The sequence below is a fragment of the Furipterus horrens genome, unplaced genomic scaffold, assembly GCF_987537825.1.
Source record: "Furipterus horrens unplaced genomic scaffold, mFurHor1.1.pri manual_scaffold_9, whole genome shotgun sequence".
Taxonomy (NCBI): Eukaryota; Metazoa; Chordata; class Mammalia; order Chiroptera; family Furipteridae; genus Furipterus; species Furipterus horrens.
This window is the reverse complement of record NW_028327179.1, coordinates 59,412,947-59,431,810: the sequence shown is the minus strand read 5'-3', so window position 1 is coordinate 59,431,810 and position 18,864 is coordinate 59,412,947. Positions and strand designations below refer to the sequence as shown.

At 38.8% G+C, this 18,864-nt stretch overlaps 1 protein-coding gene across 2 annotated transcripts in view; it reads right to left on the bottom strand.

The window, feature by feature from the left end:
* The window catches only part of SUGCT (succinyl-CoA:glutarate-CoA transferase), a 1,282,463-nt gene that overhangs the window by 700,885 nt on the left and 562,714 nt on the right, over nt 1-18,864 (bottom strand). Inside the window, exons 11-12 of one of the 2 annotated variants that reach the window (XM_090286757.1) lie at nt 2,462-2,559; nt 1,595-1,694 (exon numbers count right to left, since the gene is read on the bottom strand). In XM_090286757.1, coding sequence (XP_090142883.1) covers nt 1,637-1,694; nt 2,462-2,559 — 156 coding nt within the window. In that variant the 3' untranslated portion in view covers nt 1,595-1,636. Of the gene's footprint in view, nt 1-1,594; nt 1,695-2,461; nt 2,560-18,864 lie in introns of those variants that run through there. The other variant, XM_090286756.1, reaches the window with a different exon arrangement.

Genomic DNA, 18,864 nt, shown 5'->3' with positions numbered 1-18,864 from the left:
CCACAACAATTCTTGTGGATTCTGTTTGTGTTAGATAACTGATAGGCTGGTACAAGGCACAAAGAGACCCCTTCTCTTCTGAAGGTGCTATCCTCTGACTGGGAGCCCTAATAGAGACATTTGAGGATAATTTCAAGACTATTTCACAATAATGGTAAGTCTGAGAATCATTTCAGAGAGAGAACAAAAGAAACCTAATGGAAGAATGGCTGCAGCAGGCACCTTACATTGCAAAAGAGGGAAAGGAAAGGTCATGTCAGGTTGTGGAAAACCATGATATCTGACTAAAAAAACTAGATTTAATACTATAATTAGTAGAAATCTGGAGAGCCACTAAACATTGTGAATATTAGAAAAACACAGAATCATAAAATGGTAAATTTTAAAACATACACAGAGACTTCTGAAAGCTGAGCAGCAGAGTACTAATGAACCCAGTGATATTAGTTCAGAAAAACAAATAACAATGTTATAAATGAGGATGAATCATATCCTAATCTTCCCTGGTCATTACTGTTTGAGTCACCACATAGGAGAAGAGACATGAGCTGGAAGAAACTGAAGAACTGCATACCACAGGATAGCACCCAAAAAATGTCAACAGACTAGCACAAGAGATCATGAAACCTGTCCTTTGAGCAACAAGAGCTCTCTTTCTATGGTCTGAGTAGGACATATGATGATGGGGCCGCTATCAAATTTCTTCTCTTAAGACTACTCCCTAGTCTCTTGTTTTGATTCCTTATTAAATAGTGTAAATAAAGACATAAGAACTTCCTGTGTTCCAAAATGCTGAAATTCCCCTTCTGTGTATATAGTAGGAGTAGGAAAAAGGTGACATTATTTAATTCACCCCAAAGAGAGAAAATAGAAATTAATCTCTTACAGGTGCTGCTATGTCATTTCACAGCAGAATTCTATAACAGAATTTAGCAAGGAATAAGAGTTTTATGACTTAGGAAACCAGTAACAACTTTGAGGTTCCTGAAGTTATTAAAGTACTGGCAACTAAATAACAAGATGAAACTTGTATTGGCCTAGGTTTTGCATTTTTATTGGGTCCACTCTTCTCGCAGAATGGATATGATTTATTTAGACTATCAAAGAGCTTTTATAAGGTTCTCACAAGAGCCTATTATTGAATCTTGGTAACCATAGTGTAAAAGGAAAAAGTCATATCAATGAATAAAATGAATTAAAAACTGCATGAAAGGCAAAGAGGTAAAAGGCAGAAATAAATGGCCATTTCTCATGTGGAAAAGGGTTAATGATTGAGGGCTCTTAGGCTTTGCAGTAGAATTAGTGTTATATTATAACTAATGATCAGGAAAAGGGAACCTGATTCTCATTCCCATATCATCTGCATATAGGTGCCACATACAGAGCTCCCATTGACTGAAGAGCTTTTGGCACATGAAAGAGATGTAGGCAGTGTTCAGAAGAAGTGCTTAAAATCCAGGAGAGAGCAAATTAGTAATGAATGTTGACTCATGAAGAGCCTCGAATATAAAGAAAAGAGAAATAAAAATTACATTAGTGGAATTTTATTTTCAAAGAGCTCTGATATATAATACATAGAAACACAAATGCCTTCTCAAAGAACTAGATATGGTATCTGAACAACAGTACATAATTTTTAACATAATGAGAGCCAATGTTCCATACTGAAGAATAGCTCAAGTGGGCATCTAAATCTGCAAAAAACACAAAGTAAATTTTATATATCTAGAAAGGTAGATAGAAAGGTAGAAATAAACATGTGAAACTGATTTTAATTATTAAGAATTACTACTTTTTTCTGAGGCAAACTTGATAAATTGGTACAGGTTTTAACAAAGTATAACCTGATGTGAATGGAATAATTTGGAAGTCAAATACTCTAACTGATTTACATTAATCCTTTGTGACCCATAACTCAATCTGAAATTCTCAAAACATCACAATAAACTTCATAGAAGGGGCTCAAAAAAGACAACAAACTCTTGACTTCACTTCCATTTGTCTCAGTCTCATCTGTTAAACGGGGGATAATAAAACTTACCTCACAGAATGATTGTAAGGTTAAAGAGAGTTTTAAGATTGTAGGTATTAAGAAAGATCAGGCATGTAGAGTGTTAAAAACAGAAAAGGTAAAAATTATTATTAAATTATTATTGTTATTGTTAGTGGTGGTAGTTATTATATTCTAACCCCAAACAACATGTCACAAACAGTCAATACATTGTGAATTTCTTGTTTAAATCATTGTTAAATCTCAGTACTTGAGAATACATATAAAATGCTTTCTAATGCATTCAAATAAAGAAAGCACTTAGCTTTAAAATTAGTTCCCAAAAACCAATTTCATGAAATGGAAAAGAATTTAAACTTTGTCTATTTAAGCCAAAAAGACCATCACAAAACATCAGAGAAATGCTAATGACATAATTCTTAAATGTAAAAATAGTAGTTACAAGCTTACCGTGCAGATAGTATTTTAATAAGCTCTTTTCTATTCTGTACACGAAGGTTGTTAGTTTTATACTTCCAGTCATCAATTAGTTCAGGCAAATTCAATATCTAAAAGAGAAAAATAATTTTGATATATATGTCACAAGTTTTTTGTTTACCTGCCTATGGGTAGTAGTGTGTAAAGCCTACCATTCTTTTCCCAAGACCATTTATTGCTGGTCTTTATCTTTTTGTCAATAACAGATATAAAAAACAAAGGGAACTAGAGGAAAAACCATGCAATTTTGATGGGTGGTGCTGTAAATGTGTTGTCATTTGTGAGTTTTTACTACATTTTAAGCATGTGCACATATGGGAGAGCACAAAAAAGGAGTTATCAGATCCCCACAATAAGTCTTGTTTAGAAGGAATAAGTAGATACAAATTAAATAAACTGACATAATTTTGAGAACCAATATTGTAAGTACCAGTCTGCACTTATAGAAAGCTCCTAATCAACATATAATTTGTAGGTATATTTATTTATTTGTTACACATGTAAATAATATTATCAGTCACACTGTCCTATCCAAGATGTTGTTTGAAGGGCTAAAATAAAGGGAAAGCACACACTTTGCCCTAAGTGCTCACCATTAAAATAATGTCAAATTAAAAGATATTCTTCAAATATACATGTCACTATTTTTCTTTAATATCTCTCCCTAAAGAAATAACAAATAAAAATGTTTTTGCACATCCTTTTTTGTTCCTCCACAATAAACAAAACAAAACAAAAATCTTCCAAGTTCAATCGGATATGCTGCAATTTTAACAAGACCATAATAGAAATACCTACTGAGTTTGTGTGGATGTTTTAAAAAGAATGTGTGGAGGCAGAGTTTGGTGGTTATGTTGGAAAGTCAGAAGGAGCATTTATAGACTAGGGTCAGAGTATGTAGCCTTCAGAAAACTTCACTACCTCTATTAAAGTATTTGCTTTAAATATAAATATTTAATGGCTTCATTTGTTTCCCACAGTTTAAATAGAATCAATTTATTAATCATCTTACAAAGGAGAGAGAATGGAAGACTCCCAACCTCATTTTATGACACCAGTATTATCCTAACTTCAAAACCAGGTAGGGAGGAAGATGGTGGCAGAGTAGGTAGCAGTGTTGTCTGCTTGCTCCTATCGTGGAAAGCTTGGGATACAGACAGGGTGATGAGTGGATGATTAGGAATTTCAGTCAGTGAGAGCAGGGAAGGGAGAGTGAGAGTGGAATGGAAAAGGGCATAAGGCTCACCCGCGCTCTCAGGGGGAGTCGCTGGGCGCACCAAGCCCGGTGTTGCTACCCCACCGCACCCCAGAGGGGTAGCTGCAGACGGGCTCACCGGCCTGGATCTGCTTGGATACTGCTGCCTACTGTGGGTTCTAGGACCAGTGGAGTCCCATAGGGAAACAATAGAAAGGTTTCCTTGAAGTGGCCGGAGGTGTGGGAGGGCCACGAGCGACATAACCAGCTGGTCTGGGCTGGGGGCCCCACGCCCCGGGTACACACATCACAGTGCCACTAAAAAGAGAGGAGTTGAGCTGGGCCAGGAGAGCTGTGTTAGAAACATGGACTCGGTCGGGGTCCCAGGCAGGTAGGCAGTGCGCACAGGCGAACAGTGAGTCGGCAAGTGACCCAGACTATGGGAAGCTGTGTGAATTGAGTCTGGGGCTGGTGGCCCGACACTTCAGGTGCACGCACCCATTCAGGAGCCACTGAACAGAAAAGAGTGGAACTGGGCAAGGAGAGCTGCGTTAGAAAGACAGAATTGGTCGGGGCCCCAGGTGGGCAGGCAGTGTGTGCAGGCAAACGATGAGGTGCTGCCAGCCAGGGACAGACACAGCCTGGTGCAGCGGCTTGGAGCTCAGAGACTTCTTGGGAAAAGGAGCGAAGGCAGGATCCAAGGTGGTTCAGGGACTAAGAACATGCGCACTGGCTTGCCAACAGAACAGAGTTGCCAGAGAAGACTGAGGACTGCTGGAGGGTGCTGCAGGACAATTGGGGAGAGACCCAACTCCGCGGCTCACAACAAATAGTTACAGCAGGCCCCTGAGTGAGAAAAAAGCAGCCACAGAAACCAGCCAGAGCTCCTCACAGCCAGCCAACCAGGAAAAAATTTGAAACTCATGGAATTTTGACCACGTATGGATCCAGAAAAAGGAGACTGCACACAAAGGCTGAACTCAGTAAAAACTTTCTTTTTTAAAATTTTTATTTCTATGTTATTTTTTTATTTGCATTTTATTTTTTTTTAATTTTTTAATTTTTTATTTATTTTATTTAAAATTTTTTTAATTTTTGTTTTTATTTTTTATTTTTTTAAGCTATCTCTTTAATCTGATTCATACCATCTCTCCTTCCCATCCTTCCTCTTTAATTTTTGTTTGTTTGTTTTTCGGTTTGGTTTAGCCTCCTTTTCACACTAAATATATAGCATCGTCGTCGTTCGTCGGCAGCCGTCCGTCTCGAGAGACGATGGTGTAGCTTCTTAAGAGTCTATCTGCACCGCCGAGAATGGCTGTGCAGTCCGAGTCGGGAGTGACACGGTATCTGTCTCCTCCCGTGTTGAATCGACATCTTGCGATGACGCTGAAGCTACAGAGCCTGGGCAGGGTAATATGGAGGGTCTGCTGTTGCCCATGCAGTAGACCCCCCCTCTCTTCGCAGCTGAAGGGTCCAAGGGAAAGACGGAGTCAATACAGCTTGGCTTCAGGTGCGCCGCAGGAGTTGCCGGTGTTGACTACAACGTCAAACCGCCTTAGGGACTCCGGCTCCGGATTTTCTGTCGGGGTTTACTCCCTTAGCCTTTCCCCTGAAGAGGTATGCCGCAAGGCAGCGGAGGTTTTTTGGAGTCAGAGTTTTCCTTCTCTGATGTACCCTGACTGGAAGATCGAACCAGCGACACTTAGCTCGCAGGCCGACGCTCAATCCACTGAGCTAAACCAGCCAGGGCAAAATATATAGCATATAACTACTATATAAATCTAATACTATATAAATTCCACTTTTTTACTTTATTCTGCATTCTTCCCTCTCCTTTTATTTTTAACATACAATGTAAATATTAGTTACTGTCTTGCATAGCCTTGACACTACTTGATACTATTATTACTCTATTATTGCCCCCTCTCAAAAATCTTTTTTTTCATTTAAAACAACTCATCTATTTTTTCTATAGTATAATACTCCTAACCTCTCTACATTTATATAAATAATGGCTCATTTTCTGCCGATAGTGGGATAGAGGGTGGGGGATATTTTCGAGGGTGTAGATTTCTTGCCTGGGCTGTATATTTATGTTTTTAACAGCATCTCCACAAAAAAACTTAAGACAAGGTGGGCAGAGTGACTCTATCAACTAGCCAGAGGGAAGGTCCCACCAAAGAGTAACTGAAATATAACCAGGCAACATAAACAAATGACATAAAGGGTATTCCAAGAGTGTCAGGCTCAGGAGATCAAAGAGATCTCCTATAAAGAGTCTCATACCAAAAGGGTGGAAAGTCAAAGCAGACAAACCCAAAAAACAAAAACAAACAAGAAGTATCCAAAATGGTAAGATGCAGAAACAACCTCTCAATGAAAAGAAAAGAGGAATCCCCAGAAAGAGAGTTAGGTGGAATAGACATAACCCAAATATCAGACATGGAATTCAAAATAATGGTGATGATGAAGCTCATATACTTGACAATCTCAAAGATAACTACAACAAACTCCAAGGAAATTATCATCAAATCCAAGAAAATTAAGAAGACTTGCAGGGAAGCTATAGGGAACTTATGGAGAACTACACCAGCATAAAAAAGGATATAGAAACTATTAATAAGAACCAAGAAGAGAGAGAGAGAAGATGGCAGAGGAGTGAGAGTGAGAGGGCGCTGTGTTTTCTAGCTCCCGAGACCCATCTGTAGTTTGGGCTAATTGCAGACAGAATATCTTGGTGAGCAGCTGGACACTCCCTTGCAGGAGCCAAGCCTTGGCAATGCTGGATTAGAGAAAACCATCTGGGAGAAACCTGTTTGGTGACGATAACAGAGGAAAAAGGGACAAGACAGAATTTCTGACTGGGGTGGCTACCTGAGCCATGACTGGAAGTATACAAAGACTTTTTAGCAACCACAGGCTTCCCCAGAGAGGAATCAGGAGGAGAATGGATCTATGCCCGCTGGCAGAGCCAGGAGAGGACCAGGTGGCATCTGCACTGAAAGACAAGAAACAGCGTACGGCTGTTTATGTGAGAACATAATTTTCCTTTATTTTTTTTCTCTTGTGTACTGCAGAGAGGGGAGGAAAGGTCAGGGGTAATAGGACATTCTTGAGGAGTGCAGGCACAGAAAAGTGCTTACCCACTCCCCAACCCTCCCCTTGATGGTTTTTCTCTAATCCAGCAATCCCAAGGCTCGACTCCTGCCAGTGTCCAGCCGCTTACTGAGATGATCTGTCTGCAATTAGTCCAAACCACAGATGGGTTTCGAGAGCCCGAGAGCACAGCCTCCCCTCACTCCTCCGCCATCTTCTTCCTCTCCAACCTCCCCTTGGGTAGCGCCAGTGCGCACAGGGAAGTACCCTCCTACACTGGCCTAGGTGTGAAACCAGGTCACCAGCTACGCATCTAAGTGCCCCTCAGATACACCACAACAGACATAAGATCAGTGCCCCAACAGATGCACGGAGGGCCCACTGGGCATCCAGAAGACCGTGTGCAGACACCCCTGGCCAGCCACAGTGGGAACGCAGACCACTTGTGTGAGCTCTGCTCGTGCCCACCCAGGTGGGTACAGCAACAGCAGGTGGCGGTGACTCACAGATGCCCACTTCCACCGTGCACAAGTGACCGGGGCCCCGCCACAAGGGGCGAGAGACCAACTCCCGGGGTATGGTTTGGGAGACCTGAGGAAAGCGTGCAGGCCGCCTTGCACGGGCACATGTGTGCGCGCAAAAGCACCCTGGCTGGCTCCAACAGCCACACCCGCAAAGATAAGGAGCCTCGGGCCCACCTCATTAAACCAGCTGTGGATCCAGAAAAAGAAGACTACACACAAAGTTTGAATTGAGTAAAAATTTTCTTTTGTATATATATATTTTTTTCATTTTTATTTCTATTTTAGTTTTTTGTATTTTATTTTATTTTTTTTAATTTATTTTTAATTTTAATGTTTACTTTTATTTAAAAATTTTTTCTTAAAACTATCTCTTTGTTTCATACCATCTCTCCTTCTCATACTTCCTCTTTAATTTTTGTTTATTTGTTCGTCTGTTTTGTTTAGCCTCCCTTTCACACTAAATAAATAGAGTATAACTACTATATAAATCTAATACTATACAATTCCACTTTCTCTTTATATTCTGCATTCTTACCTTTTTATTTTATTATTAACATATAATGTAAATATTACCTACTGTCTTGCATAGTCTCGACACTACTTGCTACTATTACTAATCTATTATCCTCTCTCTCAAAAATCATATTTTTCCTCTTTAAAAACAACTCTTATCTATTCTTACTATAGTATAAAAGCCCTAATCTCTCTACATTTATATTAATAATGGCTCATTTGCTGATGATAGCAGGATAGAGAGTGGGGGATATTTTTGAGGGTGTGGATTTCCTGCCTGGGCTGTGTGTTTATGTTTTTAACAGCATCTCCACAAAAGAACTCAAGACAAAGAAGACAGAGTGACTCTCAATCAAATAGGTGAAGACGGTCAATATAATCGACAATTTCAAAAACAACTATGACAACCTCCAAGGAACTTACCAACAGCTCCAAGAAAATTACAGGGAACTTACGAAGAACAACACTAGCATAAAAAAGGGCATAGAAACTATTAACAAGAACCAGGAAGAAATGAAGAATACAATATCTGAACTGAAGAACAAAGTAGAATCAATCAAAAGCAGGCTAAACGAAGAAGAGGATTGTATCAGTGAGTTAGAGGACAATGTAGAAAAAAATTCCCAGACAATAAAACAAAATGAAAAGACACTGAAAAAATATGAACAAGATGTAAGGGAATTACAGGATAGCATGAGGAAAAATAACATCCAAGTCATTGGAATAAAAGAAGGAGGATAAGAAGAATGAGGAATAGAAAAGCTGATAGGATAAATAATGACAGAAAGTTTTCCCAACCTGATGAGAGAAAAAGTTATGCAACTTCAGGAAGCACAGAGAGTCCCAATAAAGAGGAAACCCAAGAAACTCACTCCAAGGCACATCATAATTAAAATGGAAACATTCACAGATAAAGAGAGAATCCTAAAATCAGCAAGAGAAAAACAGCAAATAACATACAAGGGAGCTCTCATAAGGCTATAGACAGATTTCTCAACAGAAACACTACAAGCCAGAAGGGAATGGTCAAAACTATTTCAAGCAATGAAAAACAAAGGCATACAACCAAGAATACTCTACCCAGCAAGGCTCTCATTCAAAATGTAAGGTGAAATAAGGAGTTTCACAGACAAAGGAAGACTAAAAGCATACATCTCCACCAAACCAGCATTGAAAGAGATGCTAAAGGAAATATTTTAAGAAAAAGAAGAAAGAAAGAGGACAGAAACACAGATACAAAGGGAAATGAACAAATACATATCAATAATACCCTTAAATGTAAATGGCTTAAATGCACCAATTAAAAGACATAGGGTAATGGAATGGATAAGAAAACAGAACGGACATATTTGCTATCTACAAAACACACAACTCAAAACAAAAGACTTACACAGACTGAAAGTAAAGGGATACAAAAAAGTATTCCAAGTAAATGAACATGAAAAAAAGCTGGAGTAGCAGTACTCAGACAAAACGGATTTCAAAGCAAGGGCCATAAAAAGAGACAAAGAAGAACATTTCATAATACTTAAGGGAACAATTCATAAAGAAGATATAACACTGATAAACATATATGCACCCAACATAGGAGCACCCAAATACATTAAGAAAATACTAAAATCCCACAAGAAGGATATTAACAATAACACACTCATAGTAGAAGACTTCAACACTCCAATATCAACAATAGACAGATTTTCGAAGCAAAGAAACACCAAGGATATACAGGCATTGAACAACACACTAAACCACATGGACTTAACTGATATATATATAGAACTTTTCACCCCAAAGAAGCAAAATATACATTCTTTCCAAATGAACATGGGACATTTTAAAAGATAGACCACATGATAGGATACAAAACAAGCCTCAACAAATTCAAGAAAACTGAAATCATATCAAGCATCTTTTCAGATCACGATGCCTTGAAACTAAAAATCAACCTCAGAGAAAAAAAATCAAAGACATCCAAACTCATGGAGAATGAATAACATGCTATTTAATAATGAATGGGTTAACAATGACATCAACGCATAAATCAAGAAATTTCTGGAAACTAATGATAATGAACACACAGCAGCCCAAAACCTATGGGACACAGCAAAAGCAGTCTGAGAGGGAAGTTCATAGCAATACAGGCAAATCGGAAAAGGGTAGATGAATCTCAAATAAAAAATCTAACCCTACAGCTACAGGAATGAGAACAAAAACAAAAAAAAGCCTACGGCAAGAAGAAGGAAGAAAATCGTCAAGATCAGAGCAGAATTAAATGACATAGAGACCAAACAAAAAATTGAAAATATCAATAAAACTAGGAAATGGTACTTTGAAAAAATAAACAAAGTCAACAAGCCTTTAGCCAGGCTCATCAAGAAAAAAGAGAGAAGACCCAAATAAACAAAATCAGAAATAGAAGTGGAGAAATCACGACAGATACCACAGAAATACAAAGGATTTTAAGAAATTACTACAAACAACTGTATGGTAAGAAATTTGACAACCTAGAAGAAATGGATGAATTTCGAGAAACATATAACCTTCCAAAACTGAATCAAGAAGAAGTAGAAAGTCTCAACAGACCAATAACAAAGAAGGAAATTGAAACAGTAATCAAAAATCTCCTGGCACAAAAAAGCTGTGGACTGGATGGGTTCACAGGCAAATTTTACAAAACATTTAGGAAAGAACTAACTCCTACCATCCTCAAACTATTCCAAAAAAACGAAAAACAGGGAAGACTACCAAACTCTTTCTATGAAGCCAGTATTTCCCTAATTCCAAAACCCGGTCAAGACACAGCAAAAAAAAAAAAAAAAAAAAAAAAAAAAAAAAAAAAAAGCTACAGGCCAATATCACTGATGTACATAGATGCTAAAATCCACAACAAAATATTGGCAAACAGGATCCAGCAATACATCAAAAAGATCATACACCACGATCAAGTGGGATTCATCCCAGGGATGAAAGAATGGTTTAATATTCGCAAATCAATGATATTATACATCACCTAAACAAAACGAAAAACAAAAATCACATGATCATATCCATAGATGCAGAAAAAGCATTTGATAAAGTACAACACCCATTTATGATGAAAACGCTCAGCAAAATGGGAATAGAGGGAGCATACCTTAACATAATTGACGCTATATATGAGAAGCCTGAAGCAAACATCATACTCAATGGAAAAAAACTGAAAGCATTCTTCCTGAAATCAGGAACTAGACAAGGCTGTCTACTCTCTCCACTCCTATTCAACATAGTGTTGGAAGTCCTAGCCACAGCAGTCAGACAAGAAAAAGAAATAAAAGGCATCCAAATTGGGAAAGAAGAAGTAAAACTATCATTATATGCAGATGACATGATAGTATACCTAGAAAAACCTATAAACTCCACTAAAAAACTACTCAATATGATAAGCGAATTTGGCAAAATAGCAGGGTACAAAATAAATATACAGAAATCTAAGGCATTTCTGTACACCAACAATAAAATATCAGAGACAGAGACAAAAAAAGAAAGTATCATTTACTATAGCAACAAGAAAAATAAAGTACCTAGGAATAAACTTACTCTAAGAGATAAAAGACCTGTAGTCTGAAAATTATGTAACACCAAAGAAAGAAATTAAGGAGGATACAAATAAATGGAAGCATATGCTATGTTCTTTAAGGAAAAAAGCAGCATCATTAAAATGTCCATTCTACCCATAACAATTTACAGATTCAATGAAATCCCTATTAAAATACCAATGACATATTTCACAGACCTAGAACAAATACTTCAAAAATTTATATGGAACCAAAAAAGACCCTGAATAGCTAAAGCAATATTGAGACAGAAGAACACAGCAGGAGGAATCACAATACCAGACATCAAACTATACTACAAAGCCACTGTGATCAAAACAGTCTGGTACTGGCATTAGAACAGACATATAGATCAGTGGAACAGAATAGAGAGCCAAGAAATAAACCCAGTACTATATGGTCAACTAATATTTGATAAAGGAGGAAGGAACATAAAATGAAGTGAGAAGACCCTCTTCAACATATGGTGCTGAGAGAACTAAACAGGAACATGCAAAAAAATGAAACTAGACCACCAACTTACACCACACATGAGAATAAAGTCAAGATAGATCAAAGACTTAAATGTAATCCATGAAACCATAAAAGTCCTAGAGGATAACATAGGCAGGAAAATTTCAGATATCCCACTTAAAAATATTTTCACGGATACATCTCCTAAGGCAAGAAAAATAAAGAAAAAATAAACAAATGGGACTACATAAAACTAAAGTTTCTGCTCAGTAAAAGAAAACATCAGCAAGATGAAAAGGAAACCAAGAATATCGGAAAACATATTTGCCAATGATACCTCAGACAAGGGACTGATCTCCAAAATATATAATGAACTTATATGACTCAACATCAGAAAAACAGACAACCCATTTAAAAAATGGTCAAAGGACCTGAACAAATACTTCTCCAAAGGAGGCATACAGAAGGTCCATAAACACATAAAGAAATGCTCAACATCATTAGCCATCAGGGAGATACAAATAAAAACCACAATGAGATACCACCTCACACCAGTCAGAATGGCCATCATCAACAAATCAACAAACAACAAGTGCTGGCAAGGATGTTGAGAAAGGGGAATCCTACTGCACTGTTGGAGGGATGCAGACTGGTGCAGCCACTATGGAAAACAGTTTGGAATTTCCTCAAGAAACTAAAAATGGAGCTGCCTTTTGATCCAGTGATTCCACTGCTAGCATTATACCTTAAAAAGCCTAAAACTCTAAATCAAAAGAACTTATGCACCTCTATGTTCATAGCAGCACTGTTTACAATAGCTAAGTGCTGGTAAAAGCCTAAGTGTCCATCTGTAGATGAGTGGATTAAAAAACTATGATACTATGTAGCAGAAAGAAAGAACTCCTGCCATTTGTGACAACATGGATGAAACTAGAAAGAATTATGCTCAGTTAAATAAGCCAGGAAAAGAAAGAAAAATACCATATGATATCACCTAATACAGGAGACTAAGGAACAACACAAACACATGAACTAAATAGAACGAGGAACAGAATAACAGTTATTAGAGGGGAGGGGGGAGGGAGAGAAAGGGGATAAGTAAGGGAAGGGTTTAGTCAAAGAACATGTATAAATGACTCATGAATATGGACAACACAGTGAATATGATTGTGGGAGAAGGGGTGGGCTGGGTGGGGGGGGCAATGGGGGGAAAATGGAGCAACCGTAATTGAAAAACAAAAAAATAAAAATAAATTTAAAAAATTAAGAAAAAAAACCATGCAAAGACACTACAAAAAAAAGGAAAATTATCGGCCAATATGCCTCATGAATATACATGCAAAAACCCACAACAAAATATTAGCAAACTGACTTTAGCAATTAAAATACATTAAAAATATTTAAAATATTATACACTGTGGTCAAGTGTTAAAGAGGCTCTTCTCACTCCATTTTATGTTCTTTCCTCCTTTATCAAAGATTAGTTGACCATAGATGCCTGGGTTTATTTCTGGGCTTTCAATTCTGTTCCACTGATCTACATGTCTGTTCTTATGCCAGTACCAGACTGTTTTGATCACAGTGGCTTTGTAGTATTGTTTGATGCCTGGTATCGTGATTCCTCCTGCTGTGTTCTTCTGTTTCAAGATTGCTTTTGCTATTCGGGGTCTTTTTTGGTTCCATATGAATTTTTGGAGGATTTGTTCTAGGTCAGTGAAATATCTCATTGGTATTTTAATAGGGATCGCATTGAATTTGTAAATTGCTTTGTGTAGTATGGCCATTTTGATGATGTTGATTCTTCCCATCCAAGAACATGGTATTTGCTTCCATTTATTTGTATCTTCCTTAATTTCTTTCTTCAATGTTGCATAATTTTCAGTGTATAGGTCTTTTATCACTTTGGTTAAGTTTATTCCTAGGTACTTTATTTTTCTTGTTGCTATAGTAAATGGTATTTTCTTTTTTGCTTCTGTGTCTGAGATTTTATTGTTGGTGTACAGAAATGCCTTAGATTTCTGTATATTTATTTTATACCCTGCCATTTTGCCAAATTCACTTATTATATCAAGTAGTCTTTTAGTGGAGTTTATAGGTTTTTCTAGGTATACTATCATGTCATCTGCATATAATGATAGTTTTACTTCTTCTTTCCCAATTTGGATGCCTTTTATTTCTTTTTCTTGTCTGATTGCTGTGGCTAGGACTTCCAACACTATGTTGAAAAGGAGTGGAGAGAGTGGACAACCTTGTCTAGTTCCTGAGTTCAGGGGGAATGCTTTCAGTTTTTGTCCATTGAGTATGATGTTGGCTTCAGGCTTCTCATATATAGCCTTAATGATGTTAAGGTATGCTCCCTCTATTCCCATTTTACTGAGTGTTTTCAACATAAATGGGTGTTGCACTTTATCAAATGCTTTTTCTGCATCTATAGATATGATCATGTGATTTTTGTCTTTCATTTTGTTTAGGTGATGTATTATATTTATTGATTTGCGAATATTAAACCATCCTTGCATCCCTGGGATGAATCCCACTTGATCGTGGTGTATGATCTTTTTGATGTATTGTTGGATCCTGTTTGCCAAAATTTTATTGAGGATTTTAGCATCTATGTACATCAGTGATATTGGCCTGTAGTTTTCTTTCTTTGCTGTGTCCTGACCTGGTTTTGGGATGAGGGTAATACTGGCTTCATAGAAAGAGTTTGGGATTTTTCCCTCTTCTTGGATTTTCTGGAATAGTTTGAGGAGGGTAGTAGGTAGTTCTTCCCTAAATGTTTTGTAAAATTCGCCTGTGAAGCCATCCGGTCCAGGGCTTTTGTGTCCAGGGAGATTTTGGATTACTGTTTCAATTTCCTTCTTTGTTATTGGTCTGTAGAGACTTTCTACTTCTTCTTGATTCAGTTTTGGAAGGTTATATGTTTCTAGAAATCTGTCCATTTCTACTAGGTTGTCAAATTTCTTGCCATATAGTTGTTTGTAGTGATTTCTTATAATTGTTTGTATTTCTGTGGTATCAGTCGTGATTTCTCCTCTCTCATTTCTGATTTTGTTTATTTGAGTCTTCTCTTTTTTTCTTAATGAGCCTGACTAGAGGCTTGTCAATTTTGTTTATTTTTTCAAGGAACCAGCTCCTAGTTTTGTTGATTTTTTGGATTGTTCGTTTCGTTTCTATGTCGTTTAATTCTGCTTTGATCTTGATGATTTCCTTTCTTGTTTTTACCCTAGGCTTTGTTTGTTGTTGCTGTTCTAGTTCTTGTAGCTTTATGGTTAGGTTTTTTATTTGAGATTCTTCTAGTCTTTTTAGATATGCCTGTATTGCTATGAACTTCCCTCTTAGGACTGCATTTGCTGTGTCCCATAGGTTTTGGGCTGTTGTGTGTTCATTGTCATTAGTTTTTAGAAATTTCTTGATTTCCTCTTTGATGTCATTGTTAACCCATTCATTATTTAAGAGCGTGTTATTCATTCTCCATGAGTTTGTGTGTCTTTGATTTTTTTTCCCTGAGGTTGATTTTTAGTTTCAAGGCATTGTGGTCTGAAAAGATGCTTGATATGATTTCAGTTTTCTTGAATTTGTTGAGGCTTGTTTTGTGTCCTATCATGTAGTCTATCTTTAAAAATGTCCCATGTGCCTTTGAAAAGAATGTATATTTTGCTTCTTTTGGGTTAAAAGTTCTATATATATATCAGTTAAGTCCATGTGGTTTAGTGTGTTGTTCAATGCCTGTATATCCTTCGTGTTTCTTTGCTTGGATGATCTGTCTATTGGTGATAATGGAGTGTTGAAGTCCACTACTATGAGTGTGTTGTTGTTAATATCCTTCTTGTGGTCTTCTAGTATTTGCTTTATGTATTTGGGTGCTCCTATGTTGGGTGCATATATGTTTATCAGTGTTATATCTTCTTGATGAATTGTTCCTTTAAGTATTATGAAATGTCCTTCTTGGTCTCTTTTTATTGCCCTTGCTTTGAAATCCATTTTGTCTGATATGAGGACTGCTACCCCAGCTTTTTTTCAGGTCCATTTCCTTGGAATATTTTTTTATATCCCTTTACTTTCAGTCTATGTAAATCTTTTGTTTTGGGGTGTGTTTCTTGTAGACAGCAAATATGTGGGTCCTGTTTTCTTATCCATTCCGTTACCCTATGTCTTTTAATGGGAGCATTTAATCCATTTACATTTAAGGTTATTATTGACATGTATTTATTCATTTCTCTTTTGTATCTCTGCTCCTCTACTCTTTTTTTGTTTTTTCTCTTCCTTTTTCTTAGGACATTCCCTTTAGCATCTCTTGCAATGCTGGTTTGCTGGAGATGTATTCTTTTAGTCTTCCTTTGTCTGAGAAACTCCTTATTTCACCTTGTATTTTGAATGATAGCCTTGCTGGGTAGATTATTCTTGGTTGTAGGCCTTTGTTTTTCATTGCTTGAAATATTTTTGACCATTCCCTTCTGGCTTGTAATGTTTCTGTTGAGAAATCGGTCGATAGCTCCCTTGTAAGTTATTTGCTGTTTTTCTCTTGCTGCTTTTAGGATTCTCTCTTTGTCTTGGAATGTTTCCATTTTAATTATGATGTGCCTTGGAGTGAGTTTTGGGGGGTTCCTCTTGATTGGAACTCAGTGCTTCTTGGACTTGCATAGCTTTTTCTCTCATCAGGTTCAGAAAATTTTCTGTCACTATTTCTCCTATCAGATTTTCAATTCCATGCTCCTTTTCTTCTCCCTCTTGTATTCCGATGATCCTTAAATAATTTTTTCAATTGCTATCCTGTAATGCCCTTACATCTTGTTCATATTTTTTCAATCTTTTTTCATTTTGCTGTATCATTTGAGAATTATTACCTACATTATCCTCTAACTCACTAATCTGACCCTCTGCTTCATTTAGTCTTCTTTTGACTGATTCTACTGTGTTTTTCAGTTCAGAGATTGCATTCTTCATTTCTTCCTGGTTCTTGTTGATAGTTTCTATGTCTTTTTTTATGCTGGTGTAGTTCTCTGCAAGTTCCCTGTAATTTTCTTGGAGCTGTTGGTAACTTCCTTGGAGGTTGTCATAGTTGTTTTTGAGGTTTTCGAGCATATTGAGCTTCTTCACCACCATAGTTTTGAATTCCATGTCTGACATTTGGGCTATGTCTATTCCATCTACCTCTCTTTCTGGGGATTCCTCTTTCGTTTTCATTGAGAGGTTGTTTCTGCGTACCATGTTGGATTCTTCTTATTTGTTTTTGTTATTTGGATTTGTCTTCTTTGCCTTCCCACCTTTGTGGTATGAGATTTTTTATGGTAGATATGGGGGATTCAGTGGTGCAGTCTCTTTGATCTCCTGAGCCTGATGTTCTTGGGATACCTTTTATATCATTTGTTTATGCTGTCTGGTTATATTTCAGATTTTTTTTGTTTTTGTTAGGATATTCCTTCTGGCTTGTTGATTGGGAGTCACGCTATCCACTTTATCTCGAATTCTTTTGTGGAGATGTCAGTTCAGCCTTCTTGTGTCATCTACTTTTTCTGCATCCACAGCTGGTCTAATGTGATGGGTCAGAGATTCCTATTCCTTGCAGCAGTGGTGTGCACGAGGTGGCTGGCAAGGCGCAATGCAAGGCATCCAAGAGCCCACCTCAGGTCTGCCATGCCGCGTTCCAGGAAAGCAGGCCATGCCGCACTTTGGGGAAGCTGGCAAGGTGTTTTGTTTTTTTTATTCACTCAAGCATCAGTGCGCGCCCAAGGCAGCTGGGGAACTAAGCTCAGGCCTGCCGTGCCACGCTCCCAGAAAGCAGGCCTCACCAAGCTCCAGGAAAGCCCTCCAGGTGTTTTTTTGGCTCGAGCACCGGTGCACGCCCAAGGTGTACGGGGAACTAAGCTCCGGCCTGCCTCGCAGTGCTCCTAGAAAGCTGGCCGTGCTCCGAGGAAGCTGGGCGCGCTGCGCTCCGGGAAAGCCCTTGAGGTGTTTTTTTGCTCGAGTGCAGGTGTGCACCCAAGTGGCTGGGGAGCTAGCCTCAGGCCTGCAGCGCCGTGTTCTGGCGTTGGTCTTTTGCCTCTTAGGGCAGGGCTGCAGACACTTGTGCTCAGTAGAAGTGAGTGTCTGTGAGTCTTGCTGCCCACCGTTCCCGCACCTCCTGAGCGGGCACGTGCAGAGCCTGGGGAAGTGCTCTGCGCTCCAGATTCCGGCCTGGTACTTCGGCCTGGCGCCCACTGGGCTGGCCAGGGGTGATTGAGCACAGTCTTCTGCGTGTCCAGTGGGCCCTCACTGCGCCCGTTGGGTCACTGATTTTATGTCTGTTGGCGTGTGTCCGAGGGGCACCTGTACGCACAGCCCTGCGCACCTGGGCCAGTGAATGAGGGCACTTCCCTATGCACGCCCCCGCGACCCAATGGGAGGGTTGGGGGGTGGGTGAGCGCACCACTGCACCTGCACTCCTCCAGAACGGCCTACCACCCCCAAACTTTCCTCCCCTCTCCACCATCCACTACAGAAAAATATAAAGGAGAATTATGTTCTCACTTGCCCGGCAGCACGCTGTCTCCTGTCCTTCAGCGCCAATGCCACTTGGTTGAGTCCGGTCTCTGGCAGCGGGCAGAGATCCGCTCTCCTGCCAACTCCTCTCCTGGGGCAGCCTGTGGTCCCCAAAAATCCTTTGTGTCATTCCAGCCGCAGCTCCGGCAGCTGCCCCAGTCAGGAATCCCGTTTCGTCCCCTTTTTCTCCGCTATCCTCCCTAAACAGGTTGTTCCCAGATGGATTTTCTCTAATCCAGCAGTGCCTTGGCTTGACTCCTGCCAGTGTCCAGCTGCTCACTGAGATGTTCTGTCTGCAGTTAGCCCAAACTGCAGAAGGGTCTCGGGAGCCTGAAACCTCAGCCTCTCCGCACTCCTCCGCCATCTTCCAAACCTCATGTATGATCTTTTTAATGTTTTGATTAATTTAGTTTGCTAGTTGGTTGCTGAGGATTTTTGCATATATGTTCATAATGAATACTGGCCTATAATTTTCTTTTT